General features: G+C 38.7%; 1 protein-coding gene across 1 annotated transcript in view; it reads left to right on the forward strand.

The window, feature by feature from the left end:
* Positions 1–4,361: 4,361 nt before the first annotated feature.
* CIB4 (calcium and integrin binding family member 4) overlaps positions 4,362–24,640 on the forward strand; it is a gene marked incomplete at its 5' end in the record, with an annotated part of 45,374 nt that continues 25,095 nt past the window's right edge. The window contains 3 exons of the mRNA XM_083360811.1: positions 4,362–4,415; positions 5,809–5,843; positions 10,386–10,482. Coding sequence (XP_083216937.1) covers positions 4,362–4,415; positions 5,809–5,843; positions 10,386–10,482 — 186 coding nt within the window. The remainder of the gene's footprint in view (positions 4,416–5,808; positions 5,844–10,385; positions 10,483–24,640) is intronic.

A 24,640-nucleotide genomic window follows, 5' to 3' on the forward strand; every position in this document is an offset into this window, starting at 1 on the left:
ACTATCCTTCACTCTCAGATGTTTAGAAGCAGAAACTCAGCTCCAATTCTTCGTCCTCTGCGGCATCTCTGAATGGCTTCAAGCCAGGAATTCTCACAAAACTTCTTTTGTTCCAATATAATGCCCTTTTAATTTAAAGTTTTCATTAGGAGGGTTTTTTTTAGTCTAGAGGAATAAATAATGCATTATTTAATCATGCATGCCAATTTGCACATTCATAAATTTATCAAGACAGAATGAAATGGGGAAAGTGGAAGAGGGGGAAATGGAAGATGATTTTGTGTTCTTGGATGAGTTATGAATTATTACTGGAGACAGACAGAAATGCAGATCATTGGTCCATGTGGTTGGTCTACAGGAGTCAAAATACATTCAATAGATTCTCTCTCACTTTCCCCTCTTGCACATCGGGGAGGTGGAAAATCCAATGACCCTGAGCCCATTCTGAAGCTTCTTCTGACCATGCTCACTCTTTGGAAGCTAAAGTGACAATAGTGTACAATCCAACATCAACTAAGCATAGTTTATAAAGAAAATATCCTTTGGAAAACTTTTTTAAAAATCCAGCCAAAAACAAATTCTATATTTGCAATCAGTTCATATTGTATTATTGTCCCAGTAACTCCAGTCCTCAATACCCCACTAACTATCAAGCACAAGAAATCAGGAGCTAGAATAGCAATAGCAAGAGCGATAGCACTTAGACTTATATATGGCTTCACAGTGCTTTACAGCAATCTCTAAGTGGTTTACAGAGTCAGCATATTGCCCCCAACAATCTGGGTCCTCATTTTACTGATCTTGGAAGGATGGAAGGCTGAGTCAATCTTGAGCCAGTAAGGATCAAACTCCTGGCTGTGGGCAGTTAGCCTGCAATACAGCATTCTAACCACTGCACCACCACGGCTCTTTGAATAGAGTTCAAAAGCACTGAGGGTTTATTCCATGCAACATATACACAAGAATCTGATCTACTAATGGCTAAACAGGCAAAAATGATGTCATATAAGAATGGGAAGCTAGTTAGGACTCTTTTGAAGGTGTAGGGACTCCAGACTGATGATGTATTTGACCCCATTCTTGGGCTCAGCCTGGTTATCTCCTACACTAACCACTGGTCAAACTAAATGAACTACCAAACAGTTCCAGGAATTGAATCCAGCATTTATATTTCCCTTTGTTGATCTTCACATTAAAATCTGTTACCAATAATTGATTGGTGTCTGGGAATTCTGTTTCATAGCTTATTATCAACCAGAACCTTTTGCAGAATATGATTTTAAAAAATCCAAATGGTGACTGTAATAATGTGTTTGGAGCTCCACCTTGTTCCTGGACCATGTGAAGAGCAGTACTTCAGTTGCACTGTCACAGTAGACATCTTGACATTTTTTAACCTGAAGACAGTCCTGGTAATAGCAGTTATAAGGCTGGGTGTCAGAAATTGACTCAATAAGGTTTACTAACAAAACTGGTGAGAGCTTCCCAATCTGTGAGTTAGTCACTGCCCGCAGCATAATTCACAGTGATAGAATTTATTTATTTGTTTGTTTTTGTTCATTCATTCATTCATTCATTCATTCATTCATTTTAACAGATTTACATGGCTGTCCATTTTAAGTAATTCTGAGCAGCTCACCAAACAATAAAACCAAACACTAAAACAATCATAAATCCGTAAAGACAGCGAAGTAATAAAACAAACAGAATAAAACTGAATGCTGATTCTGTGGAGGCTTCCCTTTCTTCTCTTATGAAAATCACAGATGATTAGACCACCTACACAATCTCAGAGAGTCGGTGATGAATCAAACCACTTGGTGGGCTTGGCTACAAATCAATGACAAACATCTGTCCAAGAGTGATGACAAGATTTTAGATTGGAGAAATAATTATAGAAGGTACAGCGTATCAAAAGCAAGAAATATGACCTGCTAGATCTAACTGAACTTCAGTACCCAGCCTGGTTCAACTGTCATGGACTTGCCAGCTTGGGGTGGCAGGACATTGTAGCAATATTTAGAGAAGCGCAATTCCACATTATTCTGGGGCATATATGTTTCTTACACCCAATAAGATTAATTTACTTACAGTGACCATAGGTTCCTTTTTAATAAAGGACAATCCTTCATTTCAGAAAGCTGCCTGTTAGGTTTATTTTTCAAAATGGCTAGACATTGATATCTGAACACAGATCTTTTTAACTAATCTAGCTGAAATGTAAATATATATAAAGGTAAAGGTAAAGGTTCCCCCGCACATGCGTGCTAGTCATTTCCGACTAGGGGCCGGTGCTCATCTCCGTTTCAAAGCCGACGAGCCAGCGCTTGTCCGAGGACGTCTCCGTGGTCGTGTGGCCGGCATGACTAGACGCCAAAGGCGCACGGAACGCTGTTACCTTCCCACCGTAGTGGTCCCTATTTTTCTACTTGCATTTTTACGTGCTTTCGAACTGCTAGGTTGGCAGAAGCTGGGACGAGTAACAGGCGCTCACTCTGTTACGCGACACTCGGGATTCGACCCGCCAAACTGCCGACCTTCTGATCGACAAGCTCAGCGTCCTAACCCACTGAGCCACCGCGTCCCTATAAATATATATATTGCTAGTCTATGTATGATATGCCATATGCCAAATACATTTCTGAAAAACTCACTTTTGCCCTTCATTCACACAAGGGAAACCAGTTAATGTGCAGTCTTTCACATTCATGTGAAAAAAAATGGAGACTGAATTTTCTTTTTAAAATAAAATTACATATACTATTAGATTTTACACATTTTATTAGAAAATGCATTTCTATAAAGCTCTTCTGAGTTTTCCTCCTGAATTTTCCTTTATAAAGCAAAGCTATACGCATTTAACATTTATTTATCCTTATGAACCTCTTTCAGATTTAGCCCTTTTTCAATGAAGTAAGAAAAATAGCTTGGTTAAAGTGACACAATATAAACAAAAAACTGAGGTAATAGTTATAGACTGCTGATATCCAAAATTTCTGCATCTTTTTTTTTCTTTTCTTAACTTGGGTTACTGAAATGAAGAAAAACATGAAAGAAAATAGTGTGGTTGGTTTGGTTAGTTCATAATTGAGTGCATGAAAATGAATCCAGAAAATGAATTCATTCAGTGGAGCAGTGGGCTAATGCCTCCTTAAGTAACACCGGCTGCCTGCAATTAGTGCAGGTTCGCATCCCACCAGGCTCAAGGTTGACTCAGCCTTCCATCCTTCCGAGGTAGATAAAATGAGGACCCAGATTGTTGGGGGCAATAAGCTGACTTTGTAATAATGCCGCTTGGGGGGGGCGAAAGCCCTAATAAGCAGGCATATACATAGAATGAAGGCTATTGCTAAGCTTGTAAGCCGCCCTGAGTCTTCGGAGAAGGGCGGGATATAAATGGAATTAAAATAAATAAAAATAAATAAATAAATATTCAACACAAATTAAGTTAACTATCATTCTGAGCTGAAACTGAGAAGTAATTTCAATTCCATGAGATACATTATTCTTAATTTATTAAAGCACAACATAATCCCTCTAATGGCAGCACTTAGCTGATCTTAGTTGACCTTGGAAAGCTAACCAGAGTCAGATTTATCTAAGAGTAAAGTCGAACTTGAAAGTACTACTTTTTGCTTTCTGGACTTTGAAAAAAACAAAGCTGATCTCCAAAACATGGAGTGTATTCATTCCACTTATAGGCAAAAAGAATGATGAAACATAACCTGCAGACCTAGACCCATGTGGGTCGCACCAAACCCTTGAAGGAAGCTCAAGAGACTAAATTCAAATTGTATTTTTAATGCAAAACAACCAGAAAATGAGACATTTTTGCAGTACTTAATCCATTTAAATTGTAATTAGGTTTGTTTTTAAATCACAGGTAATCTTTGTTCATATTCCACCACTGTTTTGGCTTAGCATTTCCACTTCTTGGAGCACATTGTACTGCATTCCCCACTCGGGGTGTCTGCAGTGGGATCAGAATAATCAAAATGGAAGCCTCACCACACAACTGAAGTCTTACCCCTTTTTAACATATTCACTGTTCGACCTGCCAAAAGCCAAGTCCAGTTGTGTGTCCCTGGTCTACAAAAACTTTATTGAAGAAGTTATTGTACTGATAAAGGAAAATATTTGTGGCTCAGGGTTCAAATGAGGGATCCTTGGTGCTCTCTGAGCTTGGTTGCTTTCTTGCAGACTTTTGATTATCCAACTTGGTAACATCATCAGTGCTCTCATGTCACAAGTTGTTGTGCCCCCATAAACTTGAAAGAGATGGTGCTGTGTTTATTAATGATGTATATCTGGTTGCCAAGGGTTACAAGAGGCTTCTGGCTACTAAAATTCCAAGCAGGAGAATGGGCCAATGCACAAGTCACTCCATGAAGAAAGGAGAGCTAGAAGAATATCAGGTAAGAGACATTCATTCTTCAACTCCAACCATTAGTTCTCATCATTATTCATGCCTTGTCAAAGGCAGACATGTAGAACAGTGACCTCCAATCTTTCAGGTACAAGGGAGCGATTCTGTGGGGGAAAAATTTCCATGGAGCAGGAGGGCATGGTTTCGCACATTACCTAGATCCCACACATGTGCAGATGAAGCTTCATTCATTTGTGCCACCCAGTTCATGACAGGCCATGGACTGGTACCAGTTTGTAGCCCAGCAGTTGGGGACCCCTGATATAGAACACAAAATCATATTCAGCTAAGTGGTGTCATGTCATCTTGACAAAAACCCAGAACCTATTCCATATCCAACCAGTAAGAAGCCATAACTAGCTATGATGTGATTGAAATGTCTGCCTCACTTGTATGTTCAACTATAGTATCGGTAGGCTGATGGAATTATGATTTCTCCAGAATAAACGAAAATGAGGCCCAGATAAATTAAGGCAGACATGGGCAACTGGTTGACCCAGAACTTGTTCCCATTTTCTCCCTGCTTCAAGTTTTTGGGAAGCTGAAGGCCACAATGCCATTGATTGAGTAGGATCATCAAGATAGATAGGTCACAGAATATCACGTTTTGAGGCTTATGTAATGCTTTGTTTTCAACTACAAGGAAAGTATCTCTTTGTTTTTCAGTAGCCTGGTTTCTGGAAAGTCTGGGGGAATAAAGGAACATATGCAGTCCAGTGTCTGCATGTTGCCCATTCTACAGTTAGGGATACTCAAATCTTTCATGCAGCCTACTGAACAGGATCCTATTCCTCCCTTTCAGGAGGTCACATGACTCTGAATATGAGTAACTGAGGAACAACAGGGTAACAAGAATATTGCTATAATGCTATGCTCCTGGGCTTCGCAGACATTCCCAGATAATTAAACAGGATGCTGCAATAGGTAGGCTTTTTATTAATGCAGTTTAAATCTTCTGAGATCTATCTGGAACAGGGAGATCGTGTTCAGTCCTCCATCTTTATAGCAAAATGCTTGTTTTGTTTCTCTTGGCACATTGAAGAGACTCTCCTAAAGCCACACAACTATTCTCTTACCTCTCTGATAAATTCCACACATTTTATGAAAACATTATTTTAACTTTCCTAGGATATCAGAAATAATGGCCAAGGAAAGCTTTTCAAATTTATCTTATGTATTCCTATATGCAAAACCACGTGATTTCTGCCAACATTGGCTGATAGGACAAATGTATGGTTGTGTTTGCATTCATTTGTTTGTGTGTGTGTGTTTAAAAGAAGCAGGTAGGTTCTCTCTGTCCCTCTATTGTCTGTCCCATCACACTGGCAATGAAAATAAGGATGGCTCATTTTGTAGTATGACATCTTTGTCATTTCCTGCAGGTGTTGACATTTCTCACCAAAGGAGAAATACTTCGGTAAGTTGATCTTTAATTTATTTCATATAGTCTGAGTCTTGCTATAAGTAAAGAAGACCAATCCAGATCATAACAACAGTGGGTGCAAGAAGCTGACATTAGTATTCTAATTTAAACTGGATGCCCAGTTTTTGTTCTAGGGTTGAAAAAAAAGTGGCGAAGTCATAAATGCTAAGGATATCTTTAAAATAAAAGCAGTTTTGCCCTGGGTTAGTGATTTGAGTCATCAAGTGTAGGGTTATATGGCCCCTGTTTAATGAGAAATAAACTCTTGATCTCACAGTAGATAGAACTTGGAATAATGCTTTGCTTTTCTGGTTTGCCAGGGGGTTGCAAAAATTGCAGCCAATTAGCCATGAAGTTACTAGAGGATTATTGGTGTGAAATGTTTGGTCTTTTGTTGTTTGTTTTGAGGAGGGCTTTTAAAGTGTGAAATCAGTCCCTTAAACCATTGCAAAACTAGTCATTAATTTTGACCTTCAGGTGCTGAAAACACATAATATTGATTTTTGGCTACATCCCGAGGGAGTGGGGAGGTAGGCAAATACATCTATCATACATAATTCTTGCATGGTGTTAAGTTGCTTGAATTTTAGGAGCTATAATTGCCTTTCATAGTTACCTATGAAGATCCAGTCCATTAACCATCCAAGGGTTATTTACACTCTCAAAGTGTTGATGAAAGCAAGTAGCTCAATTTGAAGCCATATACTAGTTAGCATACAGGTTTAGTTCTCAGGCAGAGGATTTACCCAGCTTGAACTAATCTGTGATATAATTGAGGGTCATGGTGTCAACAGAGGGCTTTCTAACAAGTAGACTGATCCAGTAAATTAGGCAAAATTTTCTTAGTTCCGAAATAAGTAACAGCTTATTCAAAACAAACAAACAAAAGCATTTGATGGAATTCCAGCAAATGAAGTCAGGATAGTCTTATTCCAGAGCAAAAACAGTGTTATTAGAAGACTGTTTCTAAGTAATTTGAAATCAGAGGTTCTTGTTTAATTGGGAAGCTAATATTTTTTACCTTAGAATTTTTTTCCTGATGACAATATGTACCAGGAGGTTTTCCAAGTAATGTTTGTACTACTTACAAAATATTTGCCATTGTCTTTTTCCTAAAATTGAGAGAACACAAATGGTCCAAAGTACCTTAATTTGATAGCATGTGTTGGATTTTATGGTTACAATGAAATTATTCAGTTAATAATGTGGAGGTTTGAAAAAAACAGCTTTTCTGGTTAGTTACTTCCTATTTCCCCTTCTAAAACTACAAAAGAGAAAAAAAATCTGTTTTGAAATATTCATGAGCTAGCATCAGTAAATGCCTGAGCAAACTCCGAAATAAGAAACTTATTTGAGTTCAGCGGATTTGGTAGCTTTCATATCTTGCTTCAGGTATTGGTTTTACTTCTTCATGTTTCACCAAGACACCCAGATCCTTTGCAAATGCATTGTTATCCGTCATTGGTTTCCTGCATTTTACACTCATGTTTTTAATTAGTCCTACCCAAATATGGTACTTGTATTTGTCCTTCTGAAATCCCTGTTGTTGGCCTTTGCCTATTCTTTTAAGTGTTCTAATATATTCCTGAATCTTGATATTGTTCTTTAAGAGTGTTCTGTACCAGCCTGCTACCGGCCCTGCAGAAAAGGCAGGGACAACCCCTTTTACAAGAAGGCAAGAGGCTGGAATTACGCCTGCCAAATTTATTGCTACAAAAACAAATAGAACAAAACACGAACCAAGAAAAAAGGCGCTTTTCAAGTGGTTGCCTTCAGCAAACCAGCCCTCCCACGCATTCCCTCTTAAATACAGTTCAGGGCGTGGCTTCTCTCTGCCTCCTTCCAAGGAGCCCCATTGCCTTCCTCTGTTTACTCCTGATTGACTGCCTCCTGCGTCGGGCGTCCTTGAACAGGGCCAGCTGTGGGTCATCTTCATCCACGCTGTCAGGCTCACACAGCTGGGTCTGTGTCGTGACCAGGTGAGAGGGGCCTGGCTGAGGGCTCTCATCAAGCTGTCCAACCCCCTCAGCAAGCTCTTCAACACCCCCCTCCTCCTCCTCCTCTGAGTCATCCGACCCAACTGCCGAACCCACAGGCTGACCCTGAATCACAACAAAGAGATTTGATAAATTAATAATCAGTTTTTGTAACTATTTATCTAAGTGGCTTATAAATATGTTCAACATTACCCCTTCCTTCTACCTTGATGTGGAGCCATTGATAAACACTCAATGGGTATGGTTTGTTAAACTAATTCTGCATCCATATAGCAGTAGTATAATTAAGGTCATGTTTTGTGATCCTCTTTACAAGGCTCTTAAGAGAGACTTTGTTAAATTCTTTGGAAGAGTTAAAGTTATTACAGAATCCAAAAGGTACTTATAAGAACTATCTTTGCAATCAGTTGCTTGCTTTTGATATTCTTCTCTTTTCCCAGGCTAGATCCTTCACTAGGAAGGAGTGAATAAAACTCTAATTATTCCCCCAGCTCCTTCAGTCTCCTGGCCTGTTCTTTCTAATATCTTTCAGCATCTTTGAATCTGTAACTATATATTATTTGTTCCCAGGTGGATCAGTAGATATTTGTCAAAGGGCTTAAATAATCTTTGGAGCTTTTTTATTACATCTTCAATATGTGCCCAGGAAGGGAACATACTTCTCTTGATCTGGAAGTAATGGAGTAGGAAAAATGGTGCAGCAGTAGATAAAATTTAATCCCTACACTATTAATAAAAACAGTATGTCAATGTTCTTATTAGCAGAAGCAGCATAAAAAGTGTTGTTCATTAGTGACAGAACCAGCAACACAGAGCTAGCAAAATTTATTTCTTTTTCCTTGTTTATATCAACAATCTGTGCCATCCAGAATCAGTGTGTTATGAGGTGGGGTAACAGAAAGGGAGAAAACTTTCAAAAAAGTGTTAAATCTTTTTTTTAAAGGAGTAGAGCTCGTTCAAAAGGAGCATTAAACATGTGTATATAAAAATGGCCCCATGAATCCAATAAGTACTTTGGTCAAGCATCATGAGGCAAAGTATTACATGGCCCCTACACACAAACAGATACACACACACACACACACACACACACACACACAAATAGCAGGCAAGAATATAAAGATCTAGCAATGGTTAAGAGCAGGGAAGTTGAAGAAAGAGACAGAGGGGTTAATTATGGCTGCACAAGACCAAACCTTAAGAACAAATGCATACAAAACTAGAATTTAGAAGACAGCAGCAGATAGCAAATGTCATCTCCACAAAGAAGCTGAAGAAACCTAGTTAGCTGCTGTAAGAAGATCGCACAGACTGGTTATAAACAACAGCATGACAAAGCAATAACAATAGTGCATTGGAATACCTACAAGAAATACCACTTGCCTGAAAAGAAGAATTGGTGGGAAAACAAAATAGACAGATTAATAAAAAAATGAAGAAGTGTTCTGGGACAAGCGTTTGCCACATAACATCTCAGACTTAACAATTGTCAATAAGAAAGACAAAAATGTCTGTATAGTGGACATGACAGTATGTGGAGACAACAGAATAGAAGAGAAGGAACTGGGGGGGGGGGGATTCAAACAATAGCATTTCCCTATCCCAGGTCCTTAGAAAAGACTCTGTAACTGGATAAAATGGTCAAATCTAATATAAACATCTGGCTGACTGTACAACCATAATTAAAAAAGTAATAGATTCCCGGTGAGGCACTACCTTGATGTGGCTGAGGACTTGTGTGCTCAAGGATGAGAGAACTATGCCAAGGTTCAGTCATACCGGACAGGTCTCATTAGAGGATAATAGTATAATAGTGGTCTGGAAACCCTGGATAGTTTGGGCAGAAAATTAATGATAATGAATCACACCCTTCATCCAGCCAGTGATGTTGACAGTTTCTCTTTACCAAGGAGCATAATGGGTGTGGAATGTTGCAAGTACCCCAATCAGTTAAAGAAGAAAAAGGGACATTGGAAGAATATCTGAAGAACAGTGAAGAAGATGCGTTAAAGGCAGTACACCAGGAAGCCTTATTGAATACCAGTGAGACCAAACTAGCCTGTGAGAAAGATCAGATGAAGAACAGAAGATAAACATGACGAGGCAATGTATTACATGGCAAGCAGACACAAACACAATTAGCAGGCAAAGCTAGTTTTTAAAAATATTTTCTTAAGTCATACCTTTGGTTCACTGTTTCTTCTTTTTTCATCCTCTGTGTAACTGCTTATTGTCAAAACAATTACGCAAAGGGCATGAATGAATGTCTGTGATTTAGTCCTGTTGTTTTATTTGGAGCTTTGATGGTTTCAAATTGTTAGGTAATGTGGTGGATTTTAATATGTTAAATATTCATGTAATTGCTGTTTTAGTTTGATGTTTTTATAAGTAGCCTGAGTGGGGGCGGGAGGCTTTACAAAGCCTTGTGAAAGGAGTTCAGAATTTAAAAATTATAAAATCAACATGCAAAATACAGTTTATGGCAACCTTGACAGCTAAGGACTGTATCAGCCCACCAACTGTTTTCTTCCATTTGCAGCATCCATGAAACGTTTTGTAGTTCATGCCCCCAAGGAAAAGATTACAGGAAAGAAAAACTCACAGCAGAGCAAGTGTGTAGCTGGCCACAGCTGAAGGTAAGCCTGGACATTTGCCAGCAAAAAAGAAGACTCTATGGACAGTATTCTCTGAATGAGAAGTTAAATTGTTTCTCAGCATAAGGTGAAGGAGAGAGATGATGGGTAACTTTCCCTGCTGCCCAGGAAGGCAGAGTCATACAAACCAGATGCTTGATAAATTGTTCTTTTCCTTCTGTTGCCTAGAAAATATCTACCAGTCAACCCCCTTTTTCTAACAGAAGCATTTCTTTTCACCACTGAGCTGTGGGGGCGCAGTGATTAGAATGCAGCACTGCAGGCAAATTCTGCCCACAGCCAGGAGTTTGATCCTGACCAGCTCAAGGTTAACTCAGACTTCTATCTTCCAAAGTCAGTAAAATGAGGACTCAGGTTGTTGGGGGCAGTACACCAACACTGTAAACCCCTCAAGGTATACTGTAAAGCACTAAGAAGCATTATGTAAGTCTAAGCGCTATTGCTATTTACTTAACTGTACAGTTCGTGGAATCAACTTATGAATGAGGAACATTGTTGTATATTCTTTCATAGCCATGAAGGAAGCACGTAGCCTTCCTAGATGCTAGTGTTTGTTACTATACATACTATTCTTGGATACCTTTTCACAGCAAACTGAAAAGAAGCTCAGTTTGGCATTATGGAGGCATATACTATATGTCACACAATAATCCAGGAGAAGACTATGCATGATCATCCGTATGATCTCCTATTAGCTCAAATAAGCATGGGCTGTGTGATGACAGATGATAGGACTTACAGTCCAAATTAACCTATCAGAATTAACCTATCACATTTATACAGTAGTACAAGAAGAATGAAGCTGCAGACACTCTATTCAGCAATTCAGTTTATGCTACAGGTAATCTTCAACTTAATGGCCACAACTCATACCAGAATTTTGGCTGTAAGTTTTGATCATTAAGTGATTGCCTTTGCTAGTTTCCTGGCCAGAAAGCTAGCGAAGTCAACCTTCCTCAAGTCTAGAGAAGCAATCTTTCTCAAGGCTATTCAGAAACAAGGAAATCAGCTAGCAGACTTCCAGTTCCTGGCTAGTCTTGAGAAAGACTGTAAGTGATAACTTTCTAACTATGCTTGGCATGGGTTGGGTGTGCCTGTCAGCAGCTGCAGGGAAAGAGAAGGGTAAGTGGACCTAGATGTGGTGGGGCAGGGAGAAAGCTCAGGCCTCTTGGAAATGTGGAGAGGGAGGGGAGAGAAAAGACCATGTTAGGGAGGGGGAGAAGTTGCAACCGCTCCCACAGTTATTAGGGTAGGTGCTCACCCAAGCACCCAAATTTTGATCATGGGACTGCAGGAATATTGCAAGGTCAGAACTTCTGGCATGGGTCGTAAGTCCCTTTCTTTGTTCAGCAGTTGCTGAGTTAACTGTTGTTAAGTCAAGAACTATCTGTATTCACAGTTGGGGAATAAATTCTTCTTTCCCTCTTCTTTTTGTTATTTTATGAACTCCTTAGATGATAACGTCATCTGAAACACAGCTTTAGGAATGAACTGGACATAGTGGATCAATACTAAACTTAATTCCCCATGGCAAAGCATGTGCATATTAATTCCATTTACATTCAGCTCTAGTTTGTTTCCATCAAAATATTATGTCTTCTTCCTTCAATGCAATTAAAATGGTGTTTCCCCAAGCTCAAAAATACTTATATTCCTTCCACATCGATCCATGTACAAGAAGAATATCTTCATCCACATTGCAGATAAAAGGCCCATTAAAACAACACTTCCCCCACCATTGTTAGTTTAACTAAAGACCAAACCTAGGTTGTTTTGTCATCTGACGCCATGTATCAGTGTTCTCCTGATAATATTGCAATCTCAACATTTGCAGCTTACAATCCAATTTTATCAAGGACAGTCCTTGATTTTTTTAAAATGAGAAGTTATTTGGGGTGCTTTTGGAATTATATTTCTGATTACTTTGTGAATGCATTGTGTCACCAGTGCACACATACAGCTTAATGAGTCCACATGAACACTAAAAGGTCCTATGCACTGTTCACACCTTGCCATTTCATGGATGCTGAGGGATATTTTGAACTTGATAACACATTGTAGAACATTTATATTTTTGCAGCATATTTTCCACTAAAGAGCATTAATTTTGTTGGCTTTTTAAAGCACAGAGAGAAAGCTTGTATAGCAAAGGAATACAGCAGCAGGTAACAGAACTGAAATACAGATTCAGTTCATACCTCCTATTTAATGCAGGAAATCTAAAGCTTGATAATCTTAACAAATGGCTGTCTAATCCCTGATAAAAACCTTGCCTCCAGTGCAAATGGAGATGTATATCTTGGAGATAGGCAGAATATGAGACTATAAACTTGTCCTACTTTCATCAGTAAAGTGTCAGAGAGAGATGGCACTGTCCTCAGATACTTGTACCTTTAACAGCCCATAAACTCTCCTGGCCTTGAAACAGCTTCAAAAAAGAAAGAAAGAAAGAAAGAAAGAAAGAAAGAAAGAAAGAAAGAAAGAAAGAAAGAAAGAAAGAAAAAAAGAAAGAAAGAAAGAGAAAGAGAAAGAAAAGAAAGAGAAAGAAAGAAAGAAAGAAAGAAAGAAGAAAGAAAGAAAGAAAGAAAGAAAGAAAGAAAGAAAGAAAGAAAGAAAGAAAGAAAGAAAGAAAGAAAGAAAGAAAGAGAAAGGCTATAATGGAACATTGATTGATTGACTGATTAGTTGTGTGCCACATAATTCTTGTTGATTCTTATTAATCACATAGATTTTCTCCATGCTGATCTGTTTTTAATCTGATCTTTCAGGTCTTGCACTCAGAGCCATTCTAACTCACACCACCCACTCCACCCACAGACTCTTTTTCTCTTTCCTTCTACTTTTCCCAGCATTAGAATATTCTCCAAAGAGTTAGATCTTCTCACAATGTGTTCTAAATAAGATAATTTGAGCTTGGTAATTTGTGCTTCAAGTGAAACCACTGAATTGACTGATGGAACAATTTAGCAGTTAAATTAAGTAGTAATATTATGTGTTTGACTACTCTGATGTGGGAATTCAATCATTGTGGTTAGTTAACTAGAATTTATAGCTCAGAGTTATGTGTGACCCTATGTGTGAATGTGTGCATCAGGCTCTCTTCGTCCCCATCTTTCTTAATTTTAAACTAATTTAATGATTATGCATTGTTTTTATATTGTAATGTTTTTATTGGCTTTTAATGATTGCAAGCCATTTAGAATTGCCTCCAGGCATAAGATGATGAATGAATGAATGAATGAATGAATGAATGAATGAATGAAAAACCTACCCATTCTGAGTATCATTCAAGTACCATATTTGGCTGCAAAATCTGGGCACAATGCTAAATCAGAAGCAACAGAAGGCTAATCATAGACCATAGACCCAGCTGTCCCAAAGAGTTGTTATAATTTCTTAACATCATCAATTGGCAAAGCCCTTGTTGTCTAATGTATTAGGGAAGGTTGAAGAGGGCAGTGTAGGCAACCACATAAACTCTATTATAGTGCATTACCCTTTTATTTGCTACAGGTCTTCTGACACACAGAAAATAGTGACTGGATGTTATATTTGTCTAAATCTAAAGGAAAACTAAGATTGTGCAACAATAAAATCCTAACGTCTGCTCAAATCTTGGCAAATATTTCAAAATGTGGATTTCGGTTAATTCATGTTGGAAACTCTAAAAATGAAAACAGGAAAGAATAAATCTGTGTTTTTAACCTAATGAAAAATCCCCCTGTGAAAATATAATATTTCTTCAAACTTCTTTTTTTCTTTTATTGTCTCCTATTCAAATTTCATTCATGCCATCCTCTACTGAAAACTCAGCACTTTCAATTAACTCAAAGCAACCTTCCATCTAGAAGCAAACACAAAAATAAGTTTAAAAAATACTGCAGTTTAATGTTTATTTAATTACCTTCTTCAAATATGGAACCCTGCCAGAGGACAGTTTGGATGGTGGGGAGAGAAATTGTTGTTTATGAGTGTTCCAATTTCTCTATAAGTTGGGATCCAAATTAGACTGCATAAAAATTTCTATTCCAAATCCCTTTTTTCCTATAAAAGTTTTATTATTATTTTTAAAAAAAAAAATACAGTCTTTAGTGCTTAGTAAACAACATGTCATAGCCGAGAGTTCTGACAAAACGTGATCCATTGGAGAAGGAAATGGCAACCCACTCCAGTATCTTTGCCATGAAAACCCTATGGACAGTACCAAAAGGCAAAACGATATGACGCTGGAAGATGAGCCCCTAAGGTCGGAAGGCGTCCAATATGCTACTGGGGAAGAGCAGAGGGCTAGTACTAGTAGCGCCAGAAAGAATGAAGCGACTGGGCCAAAGCCGAAAGGACGCTCAGCTGTGGATATGTCTGGTGGTGAAAGGAAAGTCCGATGCTGTAAAGATTTTTTCTCCATAGGAACCTGGAATGTAAGATCCATGAATCAAGGCAAGCTGGACGTGGTCAAACAAGAGATGACAAGACTGAACATTGACATCTTAGGTATCAGTGAACTAAAATGGACAGGAATGGGTGAATTTAATTCAGATGACCATCAGGTATACTACTGCGGGCAAGAATCCCTCAGAAGAAATGGAGTAGCCTTCATAGTCAATAAAAGAGTAGGAAAAGCAATACTGGGATACAATCCTCAAAATGACAGAATGATCTCAGTTCGAATCCAAGGCAAACCATTCAATATCACAGTAGTCCAAGTCTATGCCCCAACCACTGGTGCTGAAGAGGATGAAATTGACCGGTTCTATGAAGCCCTACAGCACCTTATAGAACTAACACCAAAAAATGATGTCCTTATCATCATGGGGGATTGGAATGCTAAAGTAGGAAGCCAAAAGATAACCGGAATAACAGGCAAGTTTGGCCTTGGAGTACAAAATGAAGCAGGGCACAGGCTGATAGAATTTTGTCAAGAGAATACGATGGTCATAGCAAACACTCTTTTCCAACAACCCAAGAGACGGCTCTACACATGGACATCACCAGACGGTCAACACAGAAATCAGATTGACTATATGCTCTGCAGCCAAAGATGGAGAAGCTCTATACAGTCAGTAAAAACAAGACCAGGAGCTGACTGTGGCTCAGACCATGAGCTTCTTGTTGCAAAGTTTAGGCTTAAACTGAAGAAAGTAGGGAAAAGCACCAGGCCAGTCAGGTATGAATTAAATCATATCCCCGTTGAATATACAGTAGAGGTGACAAATAGATTTAAGGAATTAGATCTGATAGACAGGGTGCCTGAAGAACTATGGACAGAGGTTCGCAACATTGTACAAGAGGTAGCAACCAAAACCATCCCAAAGAAAAAGAAATGCAAGAAAGCAAAATGGCTGTCTGAGGAAGCTTTGCAAATAGCTGAGGAAAGGAGGGAAGCAAAAGGCAAGGGAGAAAAAGAAAGATACGCCCAATTGAATGCAGAATTCCAGAGAATAGCTAGAAGAGATAAGAATGCCTTCTTAAATGAACAGTGCAAAGAAATAGAAGAAAACAATAGAATAGGGAGGACCAGAGATCTTTTCAAGAAAATTGGAGAGATGAAGGGAACGTTCAATGCAAAAATGGGCATGATAAAGGACCAAAATGGCAGGGACCTAACAGAGGCAGAAGAGATTAAGAAGAGATGGCAAAATTACACAGAAGAACTATACAAGAATGAGCTTAACGTCCCTGATAATCACAATGAGGTGGTCACTGACCTCGAGCCAGACATCCTAGAATGTGAAGTGAAGTGGGCCTTAGAAAAGCTGAGCAACAACAAAGCTAGTGGAGGTGACAGTATTCCAGCTGAGCTATTCAAAATCTTAAAAGACGATGCAGTAAAAGTGCTACACTCAATTTGCCAGCAAATTTGGAAAACTCAACAGTGGCCACAGGATTGGAAAAGATCAGTTTACATTCCAATTCCAAAGAAAGGCAGTGCCAAACAATGTTCAAACTATCACACCATTGCACTCATTTCTCATGCTAGTAAAGTCATGCTTAAAATCCTACAAGCTAGACTCCAGCAGTATGTGGATCGAGAACTACCAGAAGTACAGGCAGGATTTCGAAGAGGCAGAGGAACTAGAGATCAAATAGCCAACATACGCTGGATCATGGAGAAAGCTAGAGAGTTCCAGAAAAACATCTACTTCTGCTTCATTGACTATGCTAAAGCCTTTGATTGTGTGGATCATAACAAACTGTGGCAAGTTCTTAAAGAGATGGGAGTACCAGAATATCTTATTTGTCTCTTGAGAAACCTATATGCGGGCCAAGAAGCAACAGTGAGAACTGGACACGGAACCACTGATTGGTTCCAAATTGGGAAAGGAGTCCGGCAAGGCTGTATACTGTCGCCTTGCCTATTTAACTTATATGCAGAGCACATCATGAGAAAGGCAGGGCTAGATGAATCAAAAGTTGGAATTAAGATTGCTGGAAGAAATATCAACAACCTAAGATACGCAGATGATACCACTCTAATGGCAGAAAGTGAAGAGGAACTGAAGAGTCTCTTGTTGCGAGTGAAGAAGGAGAGTGCAAAAGTTGGGTTGAAACTAAACATTAAGAAAACCAAGATCATGGCATCTGGCCCTCTCAATTCCTGGCAAATAGATGGGGAAGAAATGGAGGTAGTGACAGATTTTATTTTCCTGGGCTCCAAGATCACTGCAGATGGGGACTGCAGCCAAGAAATTAAAAGACGCTTGCTCCTGGGGAGGAAAGCCATGGCAAATCTAGACAGCACACTAAAAAGCAGAGACATCACCCTGTCAACAAAAGTGCGTATAGTCAAGGCTATGGTCTTCCCAGTTGCAATGTATGACAGTGAAAGTTGGACCATAAGAAAGGCTGAGCGCAAAAGAATTGAGGCCTTTGAACTCTGGTGCTGGAGAAGACTCCTGCGAGTCCCTTGGACTGCAAGGTGATCAAACCGGTCAGTCCTAGAGGAGATCAACCCTGACTGCTCTTTAGAAGGCCAGATCCTGAAGCTAAAACTCAAATACTTTGGCCACCTAATGAGGAGGAAGGACTCACTGGAGAAGAGCCTAATGCTGGGAAAGATTGAGGGCAATAGAAGAAGGGGACGACAGAGAATGTGGTGGCTGGATGGAGTCACTGAAGCAGTAGGCGTGAGCTTAAATGGAGCCCAGAAGATGGCAGAGGACAGGAAAGCCTGGAGGAACATTGTCCATAGGGTCGCGATGGGTCGGACACGACTTCGCAACTAACAACAACAAACAACATGTTGTCTGGGTTCAAATATTTCATTTTAACTTCTTCAATTGTGTTCAATACTACACAATCCAGTATTTTTTCCCTGATCCTCCTTTCTTCTTCATATTTTTTCCATTTTCCCCTCATTACATCATTACAATTTTTGATACTGTTAACGTATACAAAGTTAGATATAAGCTTCTTCATCCTATTTTACTAATATCATACAAATAACAATAATATCTATTCACAGATATATAATGTCAATTCGTTAATCAATATCCTATTTTTCGTGCTCTTGTTAGGGTTTGAGTTCCCATCAGTATTTCAAATATCTTTATCAGTTATGATTTTCTCAATATTAATCACATTTATATAGCTGAAAGTTTTATTCAAATCAATCGTCCTCTTATCTTAATATTTCCCATATCAAAAAAGAGAGAAAATGCTATCTTAATTCTAAGTCATATCTTTCATTATAAAAGTATAATTATATCTAAGGGTCATCCATTCTTTTAATCTTATTCAAACAAGTATTTAAACATATAATACCCCTCCTAAAAGGTCAAATCTTCTGTTTTTTTAAATCTGACTCTCGCTTTCTTTCTTTGCCAGGTTGCTTTCCAAGCCAGGGCAATTAGATCGCCCAGGAATTTTCTTTCTATTTTTGTAAAAATTGCTTGGCATGAGGAAGACGATTTAGGTAGGGTATTTTTTTTGGGGGGGGGGGAATTCTGCCCATTTATATTCCTTAAACAACTCCCAGTTCCTTTCTCCCTCCATTTCTCTTTTCATTCCGTCTCCCAAGTTTTAACATTTCCCTTAACAGCTCTATATTCCCTTTTTAAAAATCTTCTTCCTTGCCATCAAACATATTTTGCAGACCTAAGGGGTAAAAGGTCTTTTGCATTTTCATTGTTATAGCTAAGTCTGGCAGTATTTTGTTTGTATATAGTCATTTATATTTCCCTTCTTTTATCTCTTCCATCTCTGACTCCATTTCCTCTGTTTTGTCTTCTGATTTCTGGATTATTTGTTCATACTTTGTAGATGTTATCTGGGAACCTTCTAGGTGTAGATTTAATTTGGAGATTTGCTCATTTATATTGTCTAAATTGTTTTTAGTCTCATTATGATTTATTTTTATGTCCTCTTTGCATTCAACAATGGTTTGGTGAATTAGTTGTAACATAGAATATATTTCTTTCTGAAAGGTGTTTGCTTTTTCTTGAGGCATCATTCCTGGAGATCCTCTAGTATCACCAGTAAGAGTGGATCAAAGTTTCCTCTAGTTTTCTGGTCTTTATATGTATCCTTTATAATCGAATAGATTCAAAATATAGGTTCAATTCTGAAAGCAATATTTTATAGTAATCCTTTGTCTCAAGTATCCAAAAATTGTCAATCAGGCAAAGTTGTAATCCACGATGTTCAAAGTGTTCAAAATATTCAACCTTTCTGAAAACAGCTCAAAGGTCTCTCCCAGTCAGGCATAGTCTAAGGTCAATTTTTTCTTTCTCTTCCACTAGCTCTTGAAGTTAAAAGTCCAAGATGACCTCCAAGGTCCCTTCCAACTTATTATTATTATTATTATTATTATTATTATTATTATTATTATTATTATTATTATTATTATTATTATTAAGTTTAATCCACTTGCACTGTTTTATGTTTACATGTTTGATGACAAACAGCCTTATGTTTATAAGTGACAGTTTTCCTACTAAGTACCTGCATGTCATAAGCATATGAATTAAAATTACCATATTAAAATAAAATCTGATGTTTTTTAATTTTTATTTGATGTGCGTTGGAAGAGGGGTAGTCTTATATGGTGAGTATAGCCCAAACCCTATAATTTAACAGGAAATGTAGGGGGTCGTCTTATATGCCCAGTCGTCTTATACGCCAGAAAATACGATAATTTACTGTAGACGGAGCTCAGGGCAGAGATTTGTACAAGCAGGTTTAAAGATTCATTCATAAATAGCTTCAGATTGAAATCTAAGTAAAGTTTTAGTTTATCCTAATGCTTACCAAGATCATGGCATCTGGCCCTCTCAATTCCTGGCAAATAGATGGGGAAGAAATGGAGGTAGTGACAGATTTTATTTTCCTGGGCTCCAAGATCACCGCAGACAGGGACTGCAGCCAAGAAATTAAAAGACGCTTGCTCCTGGGAAGGAAAGCCATGGCAAATCTAGACAGCACACTAAAAAGCAGAGACATCACCCTGCCAACAAAAGTGTGTATAGTCAAGGCTATGGTCCTCCCAGTTCCAATGTATGGCTGTGAAAGTTGGACCATAAGAAAGGCTGAGTGCCAAAGAATTGAGGCCTTTGAACTATGGTGCTGGAGAAGACTCCTGCGAGTCCCTTGGACTGCAAGGCGATCAAACCGGTCAGTTCCTAGAGGAGATCAACCCTGACTGCTCTTTAGAAGGCCAGATCCTGAAGTTTAAACTCAAATACTTTGGCCACCTTATGAGAAGGAATTACTCATTGGAGAAGAGCCTAATGCTGGGGAAAATTGAGGGCAAGAGAAGAAAGGGACGACAAATAATGATGTGGCTGGATGGAGTCATTGAAGCAGTAAGCGTGAGCCTAAATGGACTCCAGAAGATGGTAGAGGACAGGAAAGCCTGGAGGAACGTTGTCCATGGGGTTGCGATGGGTCAGACACGACTTCGCAACTAACAACAACAACAATGCTTACTGTACTTAAATTGGAAGCCACAGTTCCTCTATTTTAGCAGCCATTGCTTTTGGAGAAATTGTGAAGGATAGTGCTTATGTATTTATTAGATCATAAGGAATGTCAATCTTTCATTTCACAATCCTATCTATAGTGACTTTTAATCTCCTTGGCTTCTAGCACTTCAGTTTATTTCCAAGCAAATTCATCCCAAGGAGCATTTATAGTATGGTGCTACTATCCCTGCTATGGTGAAATTCTACCTTTGATAAAACATTGGACATTTTCCTTTCCCTGAAGAATTTATTTGCAGAAAATTGCCCACAAGCCTGGTGGAAAAGAGGTCTCTTGTGTATAGCCCCTAGTAGCAAAATTTCTTCAAATGGTAATAGATCCTTTTAGATCATGGTGTGATAGTCTGGTTCATAAACATGCTAAATCAATGAATGGTTGGGTTTTTGCAACAAATAACACATTGGATTATTCTTTTTTTTATTGAAAAGTTTTACAATTTTTAAATACAATGAACTCCCTCCTCCCCCTCCCCTCTCCCCAACCCTCCCCTCCCCCCTCCCTGACTTCCCAGAGCTGAATACAGGGTATAATGATACAAACATAAACTAAAATATGCTAACAACAAAAATAAAACATTAAGTTCTATCGGACTTTAACTCTCCATAGTCATAATATTAATAAAGTAACAAATAACTAATCATACATCATAAAAATCCACTACTTATTCAAATGCTAAATGAAACTTTTTAGTCCCATATTTATTCTGAATATATTCAATCCATCTTCTCCATTCCACAATATATCTCTGTTGCGATTGGTCTTTCAAATATGCTGAAATCTTTGCCATTTCCGCCAAGTTGGAAACTTTCAAAGTCCACTCTTCTATAGTCGGCAATTCCTCCTTCTTCCAATATTGCGCAACTAAAAGTCTTGCTGCCGTAATTAGATGCAACATCAACTTAGTGTCTATAACAGTAGTATCTGTAATAATACCCAATAAAAACAATTGCAGAGAAAACTTTATCCTTTTCTTAAATATCTTTTGCATATTCCACCAAATTTTAATCCAAAAGGCTTTAACCTTTTTACAAGTCCACCATATATGAAAATATGTTGCATCCTCACAACCACACCTCCAACATTTGGGCTGGCAGTTCGGATACATTCTTGCTATTTTTTTAGGGTGCCACCTATAAAACATTTTCTAAAAATTCTTAAGTTTTGGGCCTGTGTAAATTTTACATTTCTAACCCAGATCTTTTCCCAAGTATCCATTGTTATAACTTCTTGAAAATTCTGGGCCTACTTTATCATACAATCTTTCACAAGTTCCGTTTCTGAATCAATTTCTATCAATGCATTATATATCCTTTTTATATGTGCTTGACCTTATTCTTGTCTTACCCAGCTATAGCATTGAATAAAAGCCTAAAATCAATCGTAATCTAATCTAATCCAATCCAATCTAATCTAAATATATTAATAATCTAGTTCCATCAAGACTCACTATTAGTCCATTGTCTTTTTGAACCTGCTGCTACAGCAATATTCCATTTTTCTTCTTCTTAACATTTCCCAGAGTGGTAGCCATGAATGAGTAAAGTGTGGAGAACAGGTGATGATTTCCACATAGCTTGTCTTCTCCTGCAGAAGTGATTCAGGCCAGCCTAAAGGAAGAAAAGCATTGGCAGTAGTAGCAAAAGAGACAATGGGCATGGGGACATGGTGCCCTGAAAAGATTTTACCAAAGACCTACCAAAGAACTCATGAACCAAGAATGGTTGTTTTTAATTAGTATGATGCATTTATTAGAAGGGTTACACAAGCTGAACATAGTTTTGAATGTGAAGAGAATACATGAGAGTTGCTTAGCAGGTACCAATTATAGTATCCAGTATAGGTGAAAATCGAAAAATTAGAATATCGTGCAAAAGTTCATTTATTTCAGTAATGCAACTTAAAAGGGGAAACTAATATATGAGATAGACTCATTACATGCAAAGCGAGATAGTTCAAGCCGTGATTTGTCATAATTGTGATGATTATGGCTTACAGCTCATGAAAACCCCAAATCCACAATCTCAGTAAATTAGAATATTGTGAAAAGGTGCAATATTCTAGGCTCAACGTGTCCCACTCTAATCAGCTAATTAGGCCATAACACCTGCAAAGGGTTCCTGAGCCTTTAAATGGTCTCTCAGTCTGGTTCAGTAGGAATCACAATCATGGGGAAGACTGCTGACCTGACAGTTGTGCAGAAAACCATCATTGACACCCTCCACAAGGAGGGAAAGCCTCAAAAGGTAATTGCAAAAGAAGTTGGATGTTCCCCAAGTGCTGTATCAAAGCACATTAATATAAAGTTATGTGGAAGGGAAAAGTGTGGAAGAAAAAGGTGCACAAGCAGCAGGGATGACCGCAGCCTGGAGAGGATTGTCAGGAAAAGGCCTTTCAAAAGTGTTGGGGACTTTCACAAGGAGTGGACTGAGGCTGGAGTCAGTGCATCAAGAGCCACCACACACAGATGGATCCTGGACATGGGCTTCCAATGTCGTATTCCTCTTGTCAGGCCGCTCCTGAACAACAAACAACGTCAGAAGCGTCTTACCTGGGCTAAAGAAAAACAGACCTGGTCTGTTGCTCAGTGGTCCAAAGTCCTCTTTTCTGATGAGAGCAACTTTTGCATCTCATTTGGAAACCAAGGACCCAGAGTCTGGAGGAAGAATGGAGAGGCACACACTGCAAGATGCTTGAAGTCCAGCGTGAAGTTTCCACAATCTGTGTTGATTTGGGGAGCCATGTCCACTGTGTTTCATTAAGTCCAGGGTCAACGCAGCTGTCTACCAGGAGATTTTGGAGCACTTCATGCTTCCTTCCGCAGACAAGCTTTATGGGGATGCTGACTTCATTTTCCAGCAGGACTTGGCACCTGCCCACACTGCCAAAAGCACCAAAACCTGGTTCAATGACCGTGGGATTACTGTGCTTGATTGGCCAGCAAGCTCGCCTGACCTGAACCCCATAGAGAATCTATGGGGCATTGCCAAGAGAAAGATGAGAGACATGAGACCGAACAATGCAGAAGAGCTGAAGGCCGCTATTGAAGCATCCTGGTCTTCCATAACACCTCAGCAGTGCCACAGGCTGATAGCTTCCATGCCACGCCGCATTGAGGCAATAATTGCTGCAAAAGGGGCCCAAACCAAGTACTGAGTACATAAGTATGCTTATACTTTTCAGAGGTCCGATATTGTACTATGTACACTCCTTGTTTTATTGATTGCATGTAATATTCTAATTTTCTGAGATTGTGGATTTTGGGTTTTCATGAGCTGTACACCATAATCATCATAATTATGACAAATCACGGCTTGATCTTGCTTTGCATGTAATGAGTCTATCTCATATATTAGTTTCCCCTTTTAAGTTGCATTACTGAAATAAACGAACTTTTGCATAATATTCTAATTTTTCGAGTTTCACCTGTATATAGTTGTAGGTTCCAGGTTGAAATACTGCACTTTTTATGGGGGCTGCCTTTTTATCTAGTCCAAACACTTCATTTTGTACATAATTTAGGATTTCCAGTTTAATATCTGGAAAGTTATGATTGACAAAGAAGCCCCCTAATTCCTAAATAAGAATTCAAGGTGATGCCCATTTCTACATTCAAGGCCACTCATATAGTCTGAAAGATTTAGATCAGACACTGTCTCATTTAAAGCCACATTGCTTGTTGCAGTGGAAGAATTGGTTGTATAGCATGCAAGCAAAGCAGAGAGTGTTAATTGCCCAGAAGTGATGGAGATGCTGTTTCTGTGAGAACTAGAATGAGCATGTGCAAATCACATTTAAAGATTCAACCACTGCAGGGTTTAATTAAAATCCAAGAATAAATATAGTTAGCCATTCTGTCAGTTTAGATTACAGTGAGTATGTTTACATTTTTTACACATTTAATGAAAGCTATTTGCATAGATGAATGTATAGGCCAACATTTGGCATTTATGTGATCAACTCATTACAGGAGGAAAACAGAACACTGGAAATTGTATGAAATACAACTTAAAAAGCTTCTCTCTCTCTCTCTCTCTCTCTCTCTCTCTCTCTCTCTCTCTCTCTCTCTCTCTCTCTCTCCCTCTCTCCCTCCCCCTCCCTCCCTCCCTCCCTCCCTCCCTCCCTCCCTCCCTCTCTCTCTCTCTCTCTCTCTCTCTCTCTCTCT

This window comes from Vipera ursinii, assembly GCF_947247035.1.
Source record: "Vipera ursinii genome assembly, chromosome: 1".
NCBI lineage: Eukaryota > Metazoa > Chordata > Lepidosauria > Squamata > Viperidae > Vipera > Vipera ursinii.